Here is a 17,246-nt window from a genome sequence, read left to right as displayed (position 1 = left end):
CCTTCAGAGTCGTTTTCTTACATAAACTGTATGAATATCAATCAATGGAAGACTAAAATCTGCCAATGTTTGTTGCTGTAAATCTGTAATAAAGACTCTTTCTCAGTGCCAGCATCCTCCTTTCCAGTCTCACTTTACATTATTCAACCATGTGATCCATAATAGACCAAAGCTAAAGCAGAAAACCCTCTGAGACTCATTCAAATGTGAGATAATGCATCTGACTGAATTGCTAATAAATTGCCTTTCTTTAAAGTGTCAAAGAAACACGCAGAGCCTGGAGATCCAGGCGGGTCACCGTTATGGCAGTTATATATAAAACTATCATATTCACTCTGCCGCGACAAAAAAGACTTAACATCCTGAAAAACCATGAGACAATTTCACACATTTTCTACACAAAAGCAAAGTTTGGAACAAGCTGAAGGATTGAGCGCCCGATCAACAAAGTGATTACTGATCGTCCTGTGGGGGAAACGAGCGCTCGCGGCTGATGGATGCTGAGCTGCTTCAGTCTGAACGGACTAACGCACGTCGCCATCAAACAATCTGCATTACTCCAACGATCAGCGATGATACTAAATCGTTCCTACAGCCTCATTCCAGTGACCCACCCCCAGCACACACACTCACACACACTCTGCACCTCTCCCACTGATGCTCGGTGGAACAGTGGATTTGTGACACATTATGTAAGAATGGGGTGTGAAGAGCTTTATAGGGTGTTACATGCTTGCACTGAGCATGTAAGTGGCTTTTGTGCTACCACTGCTGCTGTACGCTGCACAAAACGGCTTTATCTCATTGCCGAGCGTAATGAGTGCAGAAGCAAATTTCAACAATGCCAGTAAATAAAAAACATCTCAAGGGAAGATTTTACAGCTCGGAGCGTGCTGCTGCACTGGGGTTTGTTTATAATAATGTCAAATAAAGTAAAAAAGCGAGCGCTCCCGTTTATTTATGTCCTGTTCGTTTGCATTCTGTTCTGTCCTTCGTCCTCGTGCTGTAAGTGTGACTGCTTCATGCACCAGGATCTTCAGATTTCTAAAAGCTTAAGTTAAATACAAACATTTATTGCAGGCATTGCTGCTTCATGGAAATGATCTCATTAGATAAGGAAAGCTGCAGCGCCTGGAGTCAAACATGTACATCAGTTTAGTCCAGCGTTGCTATAATGGAAATCAGAGTCTTTGGGAAAATTAGCCAATTATGGAGTAATCACTGATGAATATGCAACATCTGCTACGAAACTGATGTTCGAGAGTCGAACATGTTACTAAAAGGATGTTCAGTGGAATTCAGCACAGACGCCATCAGGTGATGTCAAAGCTCCAGCGAGCGCGCCTCGACAGTGCCCTCAAAAGGCTGCGATGATCACTGCAACCGACAAGACATCCTAACAACAAATCAGGGCTAAAGTTTGTCCTGATGATGATGAAGACGAAGCAGCCCAAAGACTGAGATCAAAGGGTTCACATCATGCAGCAGTCACGCTGACATGTACTCATTCAGCCTCAGGGAGCCAGTTTCTGTGTGTTTTACACGAGTCAGTCAGAAGTGCGTGACCGAACTAACCAGCCACAGTCATTAACATATGAGCTAAGCTAGCATGTTTTAACAAGAGAAACAAGAAACATCTCGATGAAGAGTTAGAAATAACACATGTTTCTCACACTGTTTTTTGTAGATGTAGCTGCTTTTTTTTGATTTGGCAAAGGAGATTCTTTGTTGTTAATCTGACTAAAAGGCCAGACTCTATTGAATTGTGGAAGAAGCTGGAGATGTGGGTGGTGATTCAGAGGCCTGGAAGCAGGTTAAGCTTCACCTGGCCAACATGAATGTGCTCCATAAATTTCCCAACAAACTGCTGATTTGATTTTGAAAGCAGCATCCTGACAGCAGCACTGGATTAAAAGGTCAGAGGTCACCCTAGACAATGAGATTCATCCTCTGGGATCCATGAATATTCCCACAAAACTTCACAGAAATCTCACAAGAAGTTTTGAAGATACCCTGTCATGAAACTGTGTCAATAAAGGAGAAGTTTGGGACTGATGGTACTTTAAGACAAAAGGTCAGAGTCCCCAAAACCAGAAAGAAAAATCCCCTGGAGACCACGAATATCCTCCAAATCCTACATGAACCGAGGCCCTGCAGTGGGGCAGTGAAGCAGTGAAGGAGGTTTTCCACTGGCTGTTCTGCTGAGTTTAAAGATGCCTCCAGTCAAAAATGTGCTTTTCTTCTTCATCTTATTTCCTGTTTGACGCTATTTAATTCTAAGCTTTGAGTATTTTGTTCAATTACAGAAAAAGTGCCACATGTTTAGTTTCTTTTCCCTAAAATACTAATAAAAACAGAACGCTAGAGATTCATGTCATGAATTGGATCGACTCACGAGGCTGGCAGAGGTGACGATGGTGACGCTCTCGTTTGCAGCCACAATAACATGATGTTATTAAGTGTGTTATATTTTCCATGAAATCCGAGCTGATGCTGCGTCAGCCGCATTTGAGATTCATTTACATGCTCTCAGAAGCCACTTAACATCGAGAGAGCATGCTGTTTGAAACAGAGAGGGAACAAATGCAGCTCAGGAAGCTTTGCAGTGAAGTCTCCTGATGCTACCACACTTCACAGAAATTAGCTTCACTTTCAGCACAACTTCACATTTGTGATGAAATGTAACTTATTTGTATTGTTAAATTTTCATGGGCTCTGCTGCTCAGAGGAAAATACTAATCCAGGATCAGGATCCATTTTACTGGAGCTAAACTTGTATTAAAGAGATGAAATCAGATTTAATTTGATGTAAGTCAGATGAACTCACCAGAGGAAATTTTGAGGACAGTTCAAGTGAATGACTTAAAACAAAATCAATAGAAATGAAATCACCTTCCTCCCAATGCAAACATCTTGCTCTTAATACTACGTCACCTTCCTCCTCCTTTGCTCCCACCACAAACATCACAAAATTACAACTATTCTTCAAAGCCGACCTAACTTTAAAGTCCAGTCTAAATGACTGGAGTGACCTGGTTCAGGAGATCAGGAGATGCTGAGGCGAACAAAGGAGGCGACACTTGGATTCATTTGGGGTCTTATTTCTGACTACTGAAATTAAATTTCTGTCCAACTTGTGAGGAAAATATGAGACTGTTTAGCTGTTAGCTGCTAACCTTGAACGCCTTTTATGACTGGCCAGGTTTGCAGAGCTTTTCTCTGACAGCAGCAGCCTGTTCGACTGTAAACAAGGTTTCTGAGAACAAAGTCTGTCGGCTGGAAAAACCAAAGCAAAGAGCTAAAACGGGCTGATAAGCATTACAGAGCTGATAGCTCTACATGTGCAGGTAACTATATATACATCCACCAGTGCAGCTGGAAATGTTTCTGAAAGTTAATATCACATTGCTATAACGCTCATACAGTGTAACCCCACTAATGACTTGGCCTCATCAAACCAGGCTTCGCTGTCAGGATGCGTAACATCCTCCACTCATCTCCTACAGGGCAGTTATATAAACCAGGTGCATCACTTTACATATAATTTCCTACAAATTAACATCTAAAGCAGGCGTGCCTCACTTCTCTCCGGCTCTCTGCCTCCTTTTCCTCCCGTCTTCCAGGCCCCTCTTTGCACAGAGGAGACAGAGGGGAGGTATTGTGCCGGATTCAAATAAAGAAATGGAGAAGTAAACAGAGGAGCGGCGAGGGAGGCAGGAGGCGAAGGAGGGAGGGGCGGGTGGAACACGGCTGCTGGTTGGTGCTGCTAATGATGAGGAAAATGGAGGGTCATGTGGGAGCCATGGCTGGATGGAGAGAGAGGGAGTTGGTGTAGTATAAAGAGTCAAGATCGCTGGAGTGGTGGGTGGATGCTTTGTGTGTGTGTGTGGATGCTGCCGCCGTGTTTTCTATCTACGTGCTCAAGTCGTGTGCGCTGACATGTGTTTGTGTTACACGGTGGCGCTACAAGACTTTACCTGTATGAGGCGAGCCAGGTTATCCATGAGTGAGGCTGTGTGTGTGTGTGTGTGTGTGTGTGTGTGTGTGTGTGTGTGTGTGTGTGGGTGGGTGGACGTGTATTACTCATGCTGTGGGGATGCAAATCTGTCTATACAGTCACTTTGTGGGGACAAAACACAGGTCCCATTACTGTCAATCAGTCAATTTTAGGGGGAAGACTTGGGTTAAGGTTAGGTTTAGGGTTAGGTTTAGGTTTAGGCTAAGGTTAAGGTAAGGATTAGGGTGAGCCTTCAGGAAATGAATGTAAGTCTATGTAATGTCCTCTGAAGTGATGGGAAAATGACTGTGTCTGTGTGTGTGAACTTGCATAACCATCTCTGTGAGGACCAATTTGAAGGTTTAAGACCTTGGGAGTGAGGACATTTTTGGAAAGTGTGGACAATTCGGCTGGTCTTCACTTTAGGACAGGCCTTGCAAGACGGGTTTGAAGGTTAAGACTAGGATTAGGTTTAGGGATTGGCGTCCAGTCGTGGTGGTCAAAGTTAGAGGCATTATGTCAATGTGACCTCACAAGGATAGCAGTACAAACGTGTGTGTGTGTGTGTGTGTGCGTGCTATATGAGTGGAGGGGCGGCAGCCAAGTGATTAATGCATCAGAGAGGCAGCTGTGGTTTGAGCTCACTCATTTGGAAACATCTTTGAGGGAAGAAAGACAGAGCGATGGGGGGGGGGGGGTAAACAAAGACTGAGAGCCTTTTCCGGGGTCGTGGGGGGGGGGGGGGGGGAAGAGGGCACTGCAGCATCCTTCTGTCCTCTATCGCATCAACACTCATTAGCGTCTCCTTTAAGCATCACGTGTCTCCGTGTCTGAGCGTCGTGTGAGAAGGGGACGTCTTCAAAGGACCGTTTATCACAACCTGCCTTTTATATTGTAGCTTCGGCCATTTTTTCCATCCTCACTCAAAACAGTTGTTCTATTCTTGCAAAAGTTGAGAAAATTGCTTCGGCCGGGGAAAACTGACGTCTCCGCAACATCTGAGACTTAAATCTTTTCAACACACATGTTTCTGGTGAGCAGAGTCACAACAGCAACAGGATATCTTAATGCTTTTGGTGAACCAGTTTCATCGATGAAAGCTTTCGCGGGAGGAAACGTCCTCATTTGTCTCAAGCCTGCATTGTTCCCGTTAATGAAGAAGACTGTCAGGAGCAGCTGCTTTTACCTGGAGACTTTCAGTTTGACAGTTTGATTGAATTTGTCAGATGTTCGATCAGACAGTGAATTTCACCACCATCACTTAGCTGAACTGCCAGTTATGTTTCTGGCAGGTTAAAACACCTGAAATGACACCTGCCCTCATTAAGAACGGGGCTTCTTCTGTGGTATCGTAACTTGATGAGCTGCGACTAGAAATCATGTAGCAGAGTAAACTTTGTCTTGGACTACAGTCCGTCACAAGACACATGTGACATTTACAACTAAGAATTAAGGTGCTTGTATTTGTTGCAAACAGCTCTGTAGCACTAAAACTTAGCGCTGGAGTTCAGCAGCAGGAACAAACGATAGCTTGAAGTGTTCTGATTGGCACTTTGGAGTCTTCCTCCTGATGTCAGAGGTTCATATTGAGTCTGCAGTGATTTTTGTTTCATGACCGTCTTCTCATAAAGGATCTGCACACCTTCATATTGTCTCATCCCTGTCACTTTGTTGTTGTTTGTGCCTAAACCCAGCCAAAGCTTAACTGTATGGACGTCACGCCATAAAACAGATGAATATCTCCACCTGAGGTTTGTAACCGTTTAGGCTGCAGCACAGAAAAACGATCCTCCTGCTGACCGCAGATCAGGAAACACAAACGACGAACTGTGCGTCACTGTTTGATCAGGACGACTCGCTGAACTGAGCTTCAGATTTACAGAAGACAAACCACAGCATTAAGATTCTGAATGACAATGAACTCTTTTTTTTTTTTTTTTTTACTTTGTGAATGAGGTATAAAATCAGTCTTTTCCATTATTAAACTTATTGTATTTCCCGTGGAGGTACAGTAGAAGCTTTTCAAGTGACAAGTGAAACCGGGTGACGCTGTCACGTCTGTCACAAAGTCTGCCATTTGCTCTCCCCGTCTTACATCTGAGACATGTAGAAATATATATATAACAAATACAAGTCTGACTGGAATACACTCATGGAGGTAGGCAGGATACTTTCACTAGTAGAGAATCACCTCCAAAATAAGAGCAGGTGGAAAACAGCTTGCAGGGCTGCTGTGTATCTTGACTCAACCATTTTAAATGTGCAGCAAGTCGTGTGGATATTATGTTGAGTCAGGCAGCTGCAGAACAGCGTGATAATGCAGGAAGAGGATATCTCACCAGCATCTCCGGGCACACGCTGGGCGAAGCAGGTTTGCTCTTCAGGGACCGCGGCAAGAGACAAACAACTAATGACAAAGGTGTCTTTCTACCAAAGAGCTCGAAGGTGCAGCAATGCAATCTATATGCCAATAAATGACTCTGCGGTTACTCGAAAGTTTAATGGAATACATAAATAAATCATACAGTCAGTTAAATAATTCAGATGGACTGAAAAAAAAAAGAAAAGCAATATTTCTTCTGTCCTTTCAGTGGGTTGGTTAAAATAGATTATCAGTGAAATGTATTCATTGCATTTTCACAAAGTCTTATCTGTCAGCGGTGTTGTGCTGAATAACGTTCCCCTCCTCAAAGAACTGTGTTTCCTATGACGCCATTCACAGACCGGGTAGCGTTAAGGGTTAGCTGGGTGAAGGTTAACAGGGAAACACAGATGGATGGGAAACAGACTTCAACACAACACCGACGGAAAGGTCCAGAAGATCCACTGCAGCAAAGATATTTGGTCCAAGACGTGAAAAAAATCCACAGAAAGATGTTTTCTCCTTTCAAATTAGCAGGAGACGTATATCATCGTCCCAGTGGAGGGAGTTCTCCGGCAAACCCGAGGAAGGTTTTTTTGGTGGAGCAGCTGATGACGAGTATGGTTTACATGCACGATAGAAACACTGTTTGGTGCTCTTTGTCGGCGGGTCAGCTTTGAATCTGAATGGGAGATGATACAGACGCTGCGAGCGCAGTGACCTTGTTAGAGCTGCAGGCAGCAGATGCTGTCTGTAAACTAGCAAACCTTCAGCCCATCCAGCCTGTTGTTGGGAAAAGCACTTACAGCGTGCATGCACCACGGCTCTGATCACTGCTGCTCACGGCACGGCTCAGTGCACGTATCCCAGCCATACAGAAAAACAGCATTAGTGGCATGTGTTGCTTCTCGGACTCTTGAGGCCTTCAGTTCTGGCAGCTACATTTAAAAATAGTGCGAGCGATGGGCTACGGCCAAATAATCCTGCTTCATGGGGTTTGCAAAGGAGCGCATGGCAGCAGCCTTTGAGAGGGAAGTACTGTAACAAAGAGAAATGTAAGTCCATAAGACACCGAGCAGCTGCTGGACACACTCCAGGACAGATTGGCCAAAGAACGAGCAAAGAAAAATGACATTTAGCAGGCTCAGGAGACGGCGTTAACGATGGAGGGGACGTGCTGCTGCTCTGCAAAGACGCATCCTTAAAAACATTTATTCAGACTCTGGCTGTTTGCACTGAAAGCCGTAACTCAGCTTTTAGAAGTTCCTCTGCAGCAGCAACAGCTGTCGACGGACTTTCTTTAATGTAAATCAAGAGAGCTGCAGTGCTCAAGCGAAGAGCGGAAATACTCCGACCAGCAGAAGAGGCCATGGGTCAGGGGTCCTTTCTCATTATTAAAGGCCCACTTAGGAATTCAAACAAGGCCAGAGGTCAAACTCGACCAGCACTGATTACTGCATTCATCACTGAGAGGTGACACCAAAACAAAGACAGCAGAAGAGGTCCGGGCTCGGTGTAAATGCTGGTGTGGTAAAGCAGGCTCATCGTGATGAAGTCCGCTGGGTTTTCTGATTTGTTCCCTGGTTCCTGGCAGGCAGCTGTGGGAAACAGTCGATACTCCATCACCACGAGTTCTGCTCGTTTTCTCCGCGCTGTGCATTTACTTAAACTCGTGCTTCTCTTGAGAGTTTCTTTGCTCTAGTTCCAACTTCTTCTGTCGTGAAGCAAACAGCTCATGAAACGCTTTGCTGAGAGCCTCCACAGCTGCGGCCACGACGCCGCACTCACTGCTGTGAGGAAGCTCCCAAACATCACCTCCTCTTCTTTCTTAGCGTGTCTCCTGCTTCATCGCAGAATTCAACATAATGACGAAGGCGGGAGACGAGAAAAGCAACTGTGGAACTGTTTTATTCTTTTCAAGAAGCTGCAGGTGGATCATTTCAGCGTGTTTGCTCGGTGACATCACTGATACAGTACCGATACTGTCAGTGCGTATTTAAAACTCTGTGTGGAGCTTAAATATAAGAGAATATTTTAATCGGCTAATATACAAAAACAGCACAAAGACAGTATATTTAATGTCTGACCTCATCGCCTTCATTGATTTCTATGAATACTTTATGCTCATTCTGAATTTGATGCCTGTAAATAAAGTTTTCCACCGCGTCCAAAGTTTTTTTGGATCGTATTCTGTATTCTGTTCCGTTCCATTGACCTCCATTGTCTCCAAAAAATGATTAAAAACACATCTAATCCCCCATCGCTGTCCCTGTTTGAGGACTTTTGCTCAACACTCAAGAGTCCAGCTGTTTTAGGAAATGACTTTGCCCCTTTTTTATGAATGAAACTCTTCATTTGGCACCAGTTTTTGAAGATTTACATCTGGACAGAACCAACGGGCTCGAGGATAAGAATCACAGCCCGGAGATGAAGATGTTCAGAGACGGATGAGCACTTTGTTGGTTTTGGTCTTTTTATGTGGTTTGTTGACAGTAACAAGAATATAAAATACCGCTGGCCTTATCTTTGAAACACTTATCACCAATTATTAAAAAAATCACATTAAAATAATTGCTCTTGCCCGCTGGCGCCCTCATGGCGTCCTCTAACTCTGTCTTTGTGGCTGATTCTGAGCAGATGGAGCTGCCCACATGAAAGCTCTTTAACCGAGCTCAGCGTGTCCCCTCACTGAAGACTCGAGCCGGGGGTCCGACCTCTCTGCTCCCTGTAAAGTGGAGTTTCAATCGTAATGTTTTATAACGCGCGTCGCCTCATCCTCTACATTTTTATTAATTGTCTTCGCTCTCGTCCTCCCGTCCTGATAAAGACGCTGTGTGGAATCCACAGTTGGAAGTTTTGAATGATCTGGCTGAATTAGAAGCTGGCGAAGTTGACCTTGACCAGTTTTATGTGCAGTAATTATCATTCATTTATCTATTTCTCCACTTGAAAGCGATTCAGAATTCATCCGGTTATTAGCTGAATAAATCGCAGTCAACAAGAGTCACAACGAGGCCTATTTAATGAACGAGCTGCATCCTCAGCTCGCTGTGTGGCTCCGAGCAGCTCAGGTATTGACGAATGTAGATTGCGATGCATTGGACTGGGGACTATTGACATTGCACCAGCGAAGACACATCCTGTGGCTGGGAAATTTTCTTGGCGCAGTGAGAGATGACCTTGCTGAATACATATTCTGAGGAAACGCTGATAGAGCTTCAGTAGCCTGGGAAATTGAACCTGTGTTATAAAAGAAAAGCACACGGGATGACAAGCAAACACCGCATCCGTGTGATTGATTCAGTCATTAATCTGGGCTGTGTGTGCGCGCGTGTGTGTGTGTGTGTGTGCGCACGCGAATGTGTGTGTGTTTAAAGAGCCTCTCTCTGTGCACATATGGATAACACCGCTTGTATTTAACCGCCTCGTCCCTCATGCCACCTCCGTCCTCTCGTGTCTTCCATTGTATTGATTGTACAGAACAAACACGAGTCACCAGCGGCTCAGGACAGACGTCTCGTCTGTCAGCAGGTCGACGCAGGAAGCTCGAGACAACAGGAAGTATTTTCTTCTTCTCTGGTCCATGTTTAGCACTTGGCTACTATAACCTGCTGAACCCAAATTATCCTACCTACTACTGCTAGCGATTATGCTAATAATGCTAATCATTCATTACTACTCTGGCCTGATGGTTTGAGGCAGGACACTTTGTACACGTTATCATATCAATCGTGCACTTTAATCAGCTGATCAGTCGTGCTTTCATCCACTGCGTCTGATGGCTTTACAGTTTCTCTCTGATCAGTTTGTGTGTGAAATGTTGCATCACACACGTGAAATGAACACCTGAAGCTGCTGAGGCTGTTTGTGGACCCTGTACTCGCCGTGGATGGAAAATAACAGAACGTCGCACTTACAAGTACAAACAGGTGGCTGTTTGAAGGGAAATCTGAATGAATGAGAAGGGAAACACAAAAGCTTCAAGCCTGTTTGGCTCTTCTGAACAGTTTCTGTCTATTAGCAGTTCATCTGTCCATTACTGGCAGTCCAGCCTTAACGTTGGTGGACTTTGGAGCGCCGTGTTGAAAACTGGGATCTTCTTTTGGAAGAAAAACCGTTCCTCCTCCAGCAGAGTCCAACAGACCTGAAGTGCGTTCATTAATTACTGTAAATGCACTTCTACTTGACTGACATGTAGGATACAGGTCTGGATCTAACAGCTGAGAAGCTGCAGAAACACAACGTTTTTCTTGCTTCCAGTTTTAGTTTCAGTCGTCTCTGTCGTCTTTTTCTGACTTTTAATTTCAGTATTCTTAGAAAGAATGCTCAACGGCTCATATTTCAAAGTGAGAATAGCTGAAGATTAATGAAGACTTTCAGCAATTCTCAGGTTGATTTCAGTTTATTTAAAGAAAAGATGCCGTCTGGAACTTTGATCACGTCCTTTAATTGCCTCATAATTAACTTTAAGCGTTTAATTAAGCAACTGACTTTACAGACTCACAGCTGTAAACACGAGTGCGTGCGTGACGACTGCAGAGGGCATCAATCACCAATCCAACCTTTGAAGAAGTCTGAAAATACATTTCAAACATATTGTATTTAAAACCTTTGAAGGCTCACGCTGCCAATATTGCGACATGGCTTCTTCTAACCCCCCGAAGTGCTGCAATCATTGGCAAACAGTTCAAAAAAGGTAAGGGAGCCATATTTGGCAGCTTCCATGCTCATTTGGCATATCTACTATTTCAGTCCAACGCAACGGAATGCAACAGAAACACAGATCTGAGATGAACCTGAAGAGACAGCTTATTAGAGCGTCCCAATTTGAGAAAGTCAAAGATTTCTTTAGTCTCGACAGTTTTAGAAGAGACGACGGCGAGGAGAAGAATCAATATTCCCTAAGTCTTCCACTGCCGAGGATAAAAAGCGTGCACCGATTTGGTTTTTGGGGTTGGAGTCAGATGAGCTGATGATTGCCGTTGGCAGAGCACGTCGGCGCGAGCTTCTGTTCTGCTTCGCTGGCAGTCGGCTGCAGAGACCGTCGCTGCTCGGTGGCAGCAGCATAGGTTTGTGACCGAGAACAGGCCTGTGAAGGACTGGGCTCCGTCCAATCAGCCCCAAGGGAGGATCTCTTACTGTTCAATTCTAATTCATGTACATATAAATAACTGTCGCTGGCACTGCTAATTGGATTAAAAGGCTTGGTGGAGGAGAGACAGGGGAGAGGGGGAGTGAGGCAGCAGGACTTGATTTACAGCATACAATTATTTTCCTGTACGGGTTTGTGCCGAAGCAGATTCTGAGCAGGAAAACGAGGTTTATTTTAATTCTTTTTTATTCGGATCGTTAAAAAATTAGCGAGCTGTCTCCCCGTTCGCGGAATCGCTCTGTTTAATCTGTTTGCGAGGCTGCTGCTGGTCATACAAATGTAACACCGTCTTGTTTACCTGTTGCCTGATAAATTTAGTATGATGCACATTTCCACAGAACAACAGAGTCGCTGCGAGTTCCCCTTTCAGCAGAAATAGGTCATGTTCTCACTCACTGCTTAATTTCAGCAGCTTCCACTTTGTGGTTTGTTTGGATCGTTTTAATGATGCTCAGCACTTCCTGCTCGTCTCAAAGTGCACAGTCCTGGCAGGCTTTTAATGTGAAACATACGCAGTGAGTTTGGGGTTTAATTGACAGTAGCCTGACAGTGATCAAAGGAGCAGCAGCGAACAGAAACCGTATTCCTGTTGAGTACGAGTTTGCCTTTATTGACCCCTGTGGGGGGATTCATTCTGTGCATTTAACCCATCAGAAGTGCTGCGAGCAGCGGGCGGCCTGGGGACCGGCTCCTGCTCGAGGCTGGGTCCAGGGTCAAGGCGCTGACGGGAGAATTAACCCAACGTGCCCGTCTGTGATGGCGGGGGGGGGGGGGGGTCCACGCAAACATGGAGAGAGGATGGTTTTTTGAGTTTGACCTGAACTATTCCACATTTCTAGAAGTGTAACGACACTGTGAGCCACAAACTTCTCGAAACACGGAGCAGCACGTCCACAGAAGCCTGGCTGTGATTGGTTGAGCCAGATCTCTGCACTTCCTGTTTCTCTACCTGAACAATAGTTCAGCTGATGAATCTCTCAAAGCCGCCATTTTGGTTTTTGCTCCTTTTTGTTAGGAAGAACAAAAAGCAGGGAAATATTTAGTGTTTACAGTTAAAGTCTTGAACATTTTCATTTAAATTAATGTCTGTTAAGTCACTTTTTACGGACTAATTAGACACCATGATGGTGACTGAGCTTATGTTCTACTAATGAAAGTACTGCAGTATTGAAAAATTTGCAGTATTATGAACTGACTGTTATTCCTGGTAGAAATATTGTTTAAAGTTACTGCAAACTCAACATTTCCTGCTGCTGCTGCTTCACATTAAAAATGTTTAACTGGTGAATCACAAGTTGATTTTTGTTATAAAGTAGTTGTTTATATTAATATGGTAATTTTCAGCGTTTTCTGACAGCAGATCAGTTTGAACTTTGTCTGGAAGTGATGGAACATGAAGCAGCAGCCACAGCGAGCTGATGGATGGAGAGCTGCAGGCTGCACACCTCAGACGTCACGGCCAGGTGACAAACTGGTTTGACCGAGTCCTGCTGTTACTGCCCGACGTCTTTATTAATAAGACAATAGTTTGTGTTTTGCTCTGTTAAACCTCATTTGCTGTTTTCATCTTTAATAACGTCATAAAATGACCACAGCTATGAAAACCAATGAGAAATGTTTCCTGTGGTTGGTTTAAACACGTGTTTATACCAGCAGCAACAAGTCTGCTGCAGAGATGCAGTCAGAGCTAAGAACCTCTAAGCTGTGTGTGTGTGTGTGTGTGTGTGTGTGTGTGTGTGTGTGTGTGTGTGTGTGTGTGTGCACGGAAACAGAGGAATCACAAGCTGGAAACTCCATTATTGTTACTTCCAAAGGTATTCATTCAGCATTTTCTGGTTAGCTGCAGAGCACACTGGGGTGCTCCAGCTATCACTGTTTACAGCATTGGTAAGCGGCTGAAGGCCGATCAGTCAGCAGCAATGACAGCAGCACGAGGAAGAAGCTGACTGTGGAGAACACGAGAGAGAGGCAGATAGAAATCTACATGTGACAGAGTGGCAGGAACTGAAATGGAGAAAGATGGCGGATCGGTCGTGACGCACAAACACTGCTGATGCTGAGAGGAAGCGTGGCTTGGAACGAGACAGAAGCCGGAAAGCTGCAGCGTGGTGTGAGGATGTGATGAGGAGAAGAAAAGGAGGTGTGGGAAGGCTTACCTGGGTACTGTGCAGCTCCTGTGTTGGAGGAGGAGGACAGGCGGGAAGGGGGGAAGGGAGGGAGAAAAACAGAAAGGGAGGTTAGCATTCAAAGCCCCATTTAAAGAAAAACGCCCCCGTCTGCCAGCAGAGGTGCATGCTTGAAAAGTACAGGAGAAGCCAGGATAAGAAGGCAAAAACAAAGTTATTCATGCTGTTCACTCGTTCACAAAGAGAATCACTCAAACAGCAGGGCTGATTTCAGGAGCAGTCGTCAGGTTTTGACTCCAAAGGCAAATTCATCTGGCAACAAGCAGGCTTTGATCAGCATCATTTTATGAGGTTAACTTTCTTTATGCTAAGCTAAGCTAACAGGCTGCCGGCTATAGCTTCATATCTCACAGACAGACATGAGAGTGGCATCAATATTCTCAACTAGGGCTGCCAATAACTCCCCAGAATGTCGAACTACGAACTGCTCGCACTGAAAATGCTGCTGAAACATGATAGTTTGTGGTGATATTCAATGTTTTTTCTATAGCATGCAAAAGTCTGCAAAATGATGTCCAGTGTTTCCTCTAGAAGGTTTTAAAGAGCAAAAGCTTGTGAAACAGCATTTATCTTAAGGCGGACACCATACGAACGTCTGAAGCCAGCAGGAGATGCCTGATGTGCATCATTAAAATCATAAAGACGACAGAGAAACAAACACTTTTAAAGGTTAACCGGGACATCAGCACAGAGACAGAGCAGGAAAGAGCAGCGCTGGCCCTCAGCATCCAGTCTGGCATCGGTTTAGACCCCCATCACTGAAGAACATCTCAGCCAAGCGAGCATCAGGATTCCAGCTACGAGGCGGCTTTTGATTAGAAAACCTATTTCCTCTTCAACTTTTGCCAAATTTCAATCATGGTGATATTCTAATTACCATTATCCAGAGCAACACAGAGAGGCAGAGATTGAGTGGGTGTGTGTGAGTGAGGAAGACGAGGAGCGAGGAGAGGGAGGCGCTCTTTGCATGTAAGCAGGGAGGAAAAGGCAGCGCGACGATCGAGTGAAACAAAGAGGACAATTTCAGCTCTTTGACATCCTGTTACGCAGCTCCGCTCGTGAGCTGCCTCTGGCTGAATCGTGTGCTTTTCCTAAACCTCTGGACTTGTGTCTCCGCAGGCTTCAGCACAGGCTGAGCGTACGTCCTCCGACCACGTCGCACACATGACTCAAAATCTTCAAAATGTTCAGTGTTTAATCTGCACGACAAAATAAATTCATGCAATCTGAACATAATCTTTGGAAATCTGCGGCAGCTCTGACAGACAGCAGAGCTCTGTGCACTCTGACAGCCTTCAATCTCACCTGAAAAACTTTCACCGGAGCTCTAAAGTGGAGCGCTCGCCCGAAGAGTAAACTGTCAAGTCATGACGCCTCCCGGCACAGCATCGGCTGTCCTGCTTAAGCATTCAGCCGTGGCACACGGGAAGCAGAGTAACAAAGTGCCTCGGAGAGCCACATAGTCAGCCCAGACCACCCTCGAGTTCAGGTTCACGCAGTGTGATGGGGTGAGGGGCTTTCGCTTTGGGGAGATGATTACACAGCAACAGGCGAGGCACGGAGCCGCTCTGCTCATGCTAAGTAAATGGAGAGCGGGTGAAGAATAACTGCACGCCCGCTCTGCCCCTTATGGATCTTGTGGGAGCCTCCGCTATCCCACCGCGACCTACAACCTCCAGAGGTGAGGTTAAACGACAAGGACTGCAGACATGCATTAAACATGAGTCATTTGGACAGAGAGCGAGACGCCGGACCACTCCAGAGATGATAGGGACATTAAGCAGGGTTTCACCAGGGCCTGAGCTGCATTTAATGAAGGCCTCCACTGCCTCCCAATGCCTCGCTCCACATTTGACTCACAGCCAGGGAGCTAAGTAGTTCAAGATAAACACAGCCGCCACAGCCAGTTGTTTGAATCTCTGCCTCTTCCTCTGCGTTCGCTCTGCAGCCTGAAGACACGTCCCGGTGTCTTTGTCCTGGTCAACGGCAGCGTGTGACGTGACCAGAGGTGAGAGAAAAAACAGTCATTTTCAGCTGCGCAAAGAGAAGATGATAGAAGTTCAAAAATAAGAGCAGGAATAAAACTGCACTTCACACGACTGCAAATTAAAGGGTGATTCAATTTTAGTGGAAACTACTAAAATATGACCAGTTACAGATGATATTACTGAGGTATTCTCCCAGAAACACAACAAACAGAGCCATGACTGAAAGGACCCACCAGTTGATCGTCTGCAGGTCATCATAACGTCACTGCACGACTGACCGTGGAGCTCCAGAGCTCACACGACACGAAAACGTCCATCTGAACAAAGGGTCGGTCAAACGGACATTTTGAGTTCACATCAGACAAAGAATCAGAGATCAGCGAAAGGAATCGTCCTAATGAATCATCGGAGGCCTCGAGTATCACATGACATGACGGTGGCTGTTATCGGAGCGCATGCAGCAGAAGATCTTTTATTCAATAGGACGCTCTGCTCTCGGATGTAAAGAACATACTGACATGCTGCAATGTGAACAGACCTCTAACCCACGAAGGCAGCTGGCCCTGAACGCTGCAGGAGGTCACTGTTTGCATATTCCTGTTTGAACTGATCTCCAATAAAAACCATAATAGCTGGAGCGTTCACTGGTTTTACAGCTGAAGACGGAGGCTTCACAACTGTTCTGGATCAATATGTTTTGTTGTTTACGTATTCAAATTGGATGAAAATTGTTCCAGATTTTTGTATTTTTAGCATTTTATGGCTCAGTTTCAGCACTCTTATCAGTCATTATGCTTTATTGACTCACATAACCTTCTTTGTTTCTTTCGTTGAAGAAACATCACAATAAGTACAAATACACAGGAAAAATACTTCTGCCGCAGGAGAAAGTATCACGACGCCTTCGCCCTCTGCTTAAAAAATGAGCTGAAAAGTAAAAAAAGTGCAAATAACTTCTGCAGGGTTAAATACTGAGTTCATGTTGTCGACATTCAGGTTTGTTCTGTGTGTTTATTTCGTAAAATTTGATTCGATTTTTGTATTTATGGCTCAAATTCAATACATTTAGCACTTCTTATGCTTTACTGACTCCCCAGGTGCAACGAGAGCGGTCTAAGAGCAACACGCAGCGGCGCTTTCATCTGCATTCATCGGGCGAGGGAGGCCTGGACGCTCTCCTCCTCGTCACAAACACAATAACAACAATGGCTTCCTTCGACGCGGCACGACCACGAGCTTCCAAGCGCGTCATCTTCAAACGTGGCTCTTGGTTAATGGCCTGGAACACACATTCAGTGTCTATCAAAGAAGGACGTTGCCGGGATGGATGCACATGCTGACAACCTCTCTCGCTCGCAAACACACGCTAACACTCTGTCCTCCTCACACACACACACACACACACACACACACACACACACACACACACGCAGAAGCCCTCCCTCCAGTCAGTTTAAGTATAGCAAGCAATAATGTGTTGATTAAATCTGTGATCAGCTGCCTAAGGGGCATGAAATTGGACATGATGAGTGTGGCACATTAAAAACTAATTATCAATAGC

General features: G+C 45.1%; 1 protein-coding gene across 10 annotated transcripts in view; it reads right to left on the bottom strand.

The window, feature by feature from the left end:
* The window catches only part of cadm1a (cell adhesion molecule 1a), a 314,635-nt gene that overhangs the window by 80,663 nt on the left and 216,726 nt on the right, over positions 1-17,246 (bottom strand). For 4 of the 10 annotated variants that reach the window (XM_076750032.1, XM_076750034.1, XM_076750036.1 and 1 more), the window contains exon 2: positions 13,668-13,685. The exons of the other annotated variants lie outside the window; for them this stretch is intronic. In XM_076750032.1, the coding sequence (XP_076606147.1) occupies positions 13,668-13,685 (18 nt within the window). The remainder of the gene's footprint in view (positions 1-13,667; positions 13,686-17,246) is intronic. 10 annotated transcript variants of the gene reach the window in all.

This window comes from Chaetodon auriga, chromosome 15, assembly GCF_051107435.1.
Source record: "Chaetodon auriga isolate fChaAug3 chromosome 15, fChaAug3.hap1, whole genome shotgun sequence".
NCBI lineage: Eukaryota > Metazoa > Chordata > Actinopteri > Chaetodontiformes > Chaetodontidae > Chaetodon > Chaetodon auriga.
This window is presented reverse-complemented; position numbering and strand designations above follow the sequence as displayed.